The 5,848-nt window shown below is 39.9% G+C and overlaps 1 protein-coding gene across 5 annotated transcripts in view; it reads left to right on the forward strand.

Annotated features, from left to right (window-relative positions):
• The window catches only part of MYO16 (myosin XVI), a 576,627-nt gene that overhangs the window by 261,898 nt on the left and 308,881 nt on the right, over positions 1-5,848 (forward strand). For all 5 annotated transcript variants that reach the window (XR_009400078.1, XM_059378159.1, XM_059378158.1 and 2 more), the window contains exon 10: positions 5,187-5,337. Coding sequence is in view for 4 of the 5 variants with exons in the window: in XM_059378159.1 (XP_059234142.1) it covers positions 5,187-5,337 (151 nt within the window). In the remaining variant the exon portion in view is untranslated. The remainder of the gene's footprint in view (positions 1-5,186; positions 5,338-5,848) is intronic.

Here is a 5,848-nt window from a genome sequence, read left to right on the forward strand (position 1 = left end):
GATCATGACCTGAGCCGAAGGCAGTGGCTTAACCCACTGAGCCACCCAGGTGCCCCGGGTTTCCTTTTCTTTATTGAGTTCTTGTTCTTGTGATAATAAGTACATCTTAATTTTTTTTTTAAAAATCTCATATCAAATATTTTGTCATGGTTGGTAAATGTTTAATGAGTGTTGAAATAAATAGCAATGATTACTTAAAAATTATTGTTTTTTATAGAAAAATGACATTTTAATACATGTTCATAGTGTACAAATGGATAACTGGTGAAAATTTAAATATGTAGAAGTTGTCTTGGGTGAATACTGTTAATCACAATGATTTCGGATACAATGTATTTCATTTTGAAAGTGGGAAGAAATGTAAAGAAGAGTTTTCCATAAACCTTTAAAACAGTATCCCATGCCATCAGCCAAAGTGCCTGTTTTGTATTTTCTTACAGAAAATACGTGTATGACAAATAAGTAGTCATTCGATCCAATTGTATTATTTAGAGTCATTTTTTCTTACATGAATGAGAGTATTTTTAACTAGTTACTCACAATTATTTTTAGTAAAAGATCTAGCATATTATATATGATATTATTGAATGTGTAAGTGATCTTCAAATATGTGGGTGAGATAACACATAACGAGGTATTAGGTAGTAACAGCATAGATCTATAGGGCTTGGCGTACACTAAGATCCTGCTTCATCTAACCCCCGCATTTGCAAAGCCAAAATGTGGCCCAAAGATTTTGAAGGCTTATAGGGTCAGGTGATTTCCAACTTGAGGTAAAAACTATCTTAGGGGCACCTGAGTGGCTCAGTGGGAGAAGTGTCTAACTCCTGATTTTGGCTCAGATTATGATCTCAGAGTCCTGAGATCAAGCCTGGCGTTGGGCTTTGTGCTGGGCATAGAGCCTGCCCAAGATGCTCTCCGCCTCTCCCTCCGCCCCTCCTCGCCCTCTCTCTCTCCCTCTCTTAAAACAAAGCAAAGCAAAGCAAAACCTGACTTAGCGTGAGGTCCCTGTATTCCTGGATCAATCTTCTTTCCAAGTGCACCTCTCATTTAGAAATAGAATTGATCCTGCTGTTAATGCTGTGATTAGGTTTGAGATAGGAAAAGAGCATTTTAGGTATTTTTGTAAACTCACTGTGTCTTCCTTTTGGAAATCCTTTTTAATTGGTGACATTATGTAGTTTCTACCTGACTGGTCAAACCACTGCTTTCTTCATCGCTTTATACTCAAAACACCGGGAGGGTATATGCCAAACCTCTCTAGTTTTTCTTTGAAGACTTTCTGACAAAGCAGAAAAAGAGGTGATTGACATTCAGGGGATAAGTAAGGAGATAATCAGGTGGGTGTGAGGGTGGATTCTGGATGTGGGCAGCGTGACTGGGGGGGTTAAGAATACAAACTCTGGGGGCTCCTGGGTGACTCAGATCATGATCCCAGGGTCCCAGGATCGAGCCCCACCCCCTGCTTGTGTTCCCTCTGTGTCTGTCTCTCTTTCTCTGTCAAAAAAAAATACAAGCTTTGGATCTCAAGTCCTACCTCCACTCCTGCCGCACTGTGTGTCCTCAGCCCATTCTTCTCTTTCTTTCCCAGTGTACTCACCTAAAAAATAAGTGGAAAAGTAGATATTCCTTATACTGCTGTTAATAGGAGTTAATATGTCTGAGTCCTTAGCATGGAGATTATCATGCATTAAATTCCATCTAATTATTACAATGTGTTAATGGCGGTCCACTCACAGTCTGGAAAATACAGAGAAAGTGCAGTGGTCTTCAGATGTTTGAAGGGTTCTCATGTCAGCGAAGCAGAGGACACACCCTGGGAGCTCCAGGAATGGTGACTGCAAGTTAGGACAGCAGGTGCTGTTTCACAGTTGTTCATGGAAGAAACACAGCGTCTTTGAAGTTATGAATACCTTATCACTAGTGGGATTCCCGCAGATCTGGATGTGAAAATTTTACAAGCGTTTAAAGCATTCTCATTTTATAGTGAATTTTTAAAAATTAATAATCACACTACTGGGAGGGTTAGTCTGCCAGGGCCCTGCTCCATTGCTGCCCAGCGCATCAGGCTGCAAACACGTGCCCTTAGTCGCGTGGGCCCTCAGGCAGCTCAAAGGGACCACGGAGCAAACAGCAAGGGAAGAGCACTGGCTTCTCTGCTGCTTGGGGCAGCATTTGCTTCTTGCTTGAAAGAACATTGGACTCCTGGCCAGGTTTCTCTCCTGCAACACAAACCATGGCACGTGTATGTGTGTCTCATGCTAGAAATCCCTCAGCAGAGGCCTTTCTCACAGATTGGTTTCAGAGAATGCATCTATAATGCGCTCTGTCTCCCATCAACAGGCCTTCTCACCTACTTCAAAAATCTCCCATTGGGTAAAACTTCGTCATCCAGACCTCAAGATTTCACATTTCTGTAAATATGTTCTTTAGCTATTCCTCAGACCTTTCCCTCAACCCCAGCACTCATGCAGCCCATTCACTGCTCCGATTTTATCCACGCATTTCTAGACTTGGTATACGGCTGGAAAATAAGGCCCAGAGATGGCTACAAACAGTGCGACCTTGTGGTTACTGGAAGAAGCCCTTCATTCCTCTCTTCCTCCCCTATGAATGTTAGTCTACCCAGAGTTTGTATTCTTTTTTTTCTTTTAATTTTATTTTTTTAATTAAGTTTATTTATTTTCAGCATAACAGTATTCATCATTTGCATTTCTATAGTCAGCAACAGGAGGTTGAAATAAAAAATTCATTTGTCATGATACTAAAACATCAAAATAAATCTAACAAATTATTTGCAGGACTTTAATGCCAAAAGTTACAAAATACTGAGAGAAATTAATGATCAAAATAAATGGAGAGAGGTGCTGTGCTTCTGGATGATGGAATTCAACATTGTTCATATGTAAATTTTCCCATTCAGCTGAGCAGAACGCTAATCAAAGCCCCAGTAGGCATGTTTATAAACCCTGACAAGTAGATTTTAAAATCTATATGAAAATGCTAATGATCCTGAATAGCTAAAACAAAAGAAAACCAAGCTGGAGGAGTCCAAGTACTTGGTTTCAAGCCTTATCTGTGCAGGTACATTAATCAAGACCATGTGATATTGGTGTAGACTAGACTGTTGTATCAACGGAACACAATGGAACAACCCCAGATAGACCCACTCTTATATCACCAGTTGAATCTTAACAAAGGCATCCTAGATAAGTGGCTGGGGAAAGATGTTCTTTTCAAAAATGGTGCTGAAACATTGGGATGATTGGGATGCCCGTATGAAAATGGAACAGCCCCTGACGTGTACATAGCACCGTATGTGAAAACCACTCACAGTGCATCGTAGACCCAAATGTAAAGCACACAACTATAAAATTGCTGGAATAAAACCTAGGAGAAAACCCTTTTGACCTTGGGTTAGGAAAATAATTTTTAGATAAGACACAAGAAGCCCAAGGCATAGGAAAAAAAAAAGTCTTTGAAACACACTGTAAAGAAGATAAAAATGTGAGACACAGACTGGGAGAAGATATTTGCCATGTACGTACCTGACCACGGACTTGAAACCAGAATATATGAAGTCAGTATTCTGGCAATGAAGGTTTGAACTCACATTTTACCAGAGGAGAGATTCTCATGCCGGATAAGCATCTTAAAATGAAAGTTTGAAACCACAGTGAGAAGCCACTAACATCCCTGCTAGAACCGGTGTAAGAAGAGAGAGAGAGAGGTGTTGGCAAGAACGGGAAGCCAGGGGAATGCCCACGCGCTGCTGGTGGGAGCACCACGTTGGAGACTGCTTGGAGTTCCTTCTAGGTTTCTAACCAAGATGAAGGCAAGCACACGTCTGCTCAAACACCTGCATGCAAATGTGGACAGACGCTTCACTCATGGTTGACAACAACTGGACAAGCCCAAAGGTTCGGTGAATGGAGAGCCCAAGTGTAGTGTGTCCCCCAGGAGACCACCACTCAGCGCTGAAAACCAAACCGTTGTGTATAAAGCAGCGTGAATGTGCTCGAAAGCACGTATTAAGTCAACAAAGGCAGATGCTAACAGCGGCTCACTCTATGATCCCCTAAATGACAGTTTAGAAAAGGCAAAACTACAGAGAAAGAAGTAATAATAAGTGGTTGCAAGGAGCAGGAGGCAGGTGGAGACAGTGGGTTCCCTGGAGCAGGCAAGAGGAGATGGTCAGGAGTGACAGAAATCCTGTATATTCCTGGTGACATGGGTTACACGCACCCATAATTAACCGCATGTAACTCTATGTGTATCTGACATAGACACGTACAGCATGGCCATCCTCACACAGTGGATAATACTTTAATACACCTGAATTTTTTTTAAACCAAAAAGTACATTTAAACATTAATTAGAATCACAAGTGCTATTATAGAATACATGAAATAATTACATTTATGCATATTTCGCTTGATTAAATATGTACGTATTTCTGCTCATATGCTAACATTTAGGGAAATGCTTATTTAAATCTTACTATCATAAACTGTTATAATGCAAATTAAACTTTTAGATTGTGCCTATTTTTTTATGGACGTTACATAATAATGCCTTTCTTTTGTCAATGATGTCTATGGAACGACAACAAAAAATGAAGTAGCTTTTACTTTTTTTGCCTAGTTTGAGCTGTAATGAATGAAGTAATGAGTGATCGTTTGCAATATTGGAATCCTTGAGCACATCATTCCTCTCTAATGCCCCTGTTATTATTTTGTTACAAACTCTAAATATTGCCCATGATTCCATAACATATTTTGGGTTGTATATGAGCAATATTTTAATTAATTGTATAATTTGTGCCTTCACTTGTTTGCATTCACTTTCACATCTAAATATCCTGCTTAGTTCAGTCATATGTTCACCCTTAGCTTATAAATTGCTTATTGATTTGTCTCCTACAGTCCTATATACATTTGTAAACATTTTCTTCTCAAGTTGAAGTGAATATATTTTTCTTTTAAAGTTGAAATTGAATGGAAGTTAGAGCGAATAGAAAAGTTGACAGACCCCCCATTGATTGTTTTTTCCCCCTCTGTGTTGAGACATGGTTTCTTATCTGCATAAAACAACTTCCTATAACGGAACTGTCCTGTTGCGGTCCTTCTTGATTAATACGGCAATGTCGGTGGAAGACTAATTATAGTATTGATTATTTTCTGTAGCAGTCCCCTGGTGTTGCCGATTGCCAAGCAAGACAGTATGCTGGAGAAAGACATTATGTTCAAAGATGCCACGAAAGGTCTATGCAAGCGACAGTCTCAAGACAGCATCCCTGAAAATGCTACCGTGAATGGCCCCACGAAACCTGAGCCGGTAAGTATACCTTTACTCCATGCCTGTTTATTACATCATGCTTTAAAATCCAACATTTTGAAACCAAACACCCACAATTTCCATTCAAAGAAAGATTCATGAATGCAAATGTTAAGTTTTTTAAATTCCCATATATAAGCTGTTATATTATACTGAGCATGAACAAACATAGCTGCTATTGTGCTGTACAGGGATTTGAATTGTATATTTATCTTGACTTACATATCAGGAATGTAAGCTTGGCCAGTACACTACTTCCTGAATATTTCTGATTATGTCTTTAGTCCTTTATTTTTTTTTTAATTTTTTATTTCTTTTCAGAGTAACAGTATTCATTGTTTTTGCACCACACCCAGTGCTCCACGCAATCCGTGCCCTCTCTAATACCCACCACCTGGTACCAACCTCCCCTCCCCCCGCCCCTTCAAATCCCTCAGATTGTTTTTCAGAGTCCATAGTCTCTCATGATTCACCTCCCCTTCCAATTTACCCCACCTCCCTTCTCCTCTCT

The sequence above is a fragment of the Mustela nigripes genome, chromosome 15, assembly GCF_022355385.1.
Source record: "Mustela nigripes isolate SB6536 chromosome 15, MUSNIG.SB6536, whole genome shotgun sequence".
Lineage (NCBI taxonomy): Eukaryota > Metazoa > Chordata > Mammalia > Carnivora > Mustelidae > Mustela > Mustela nigripes.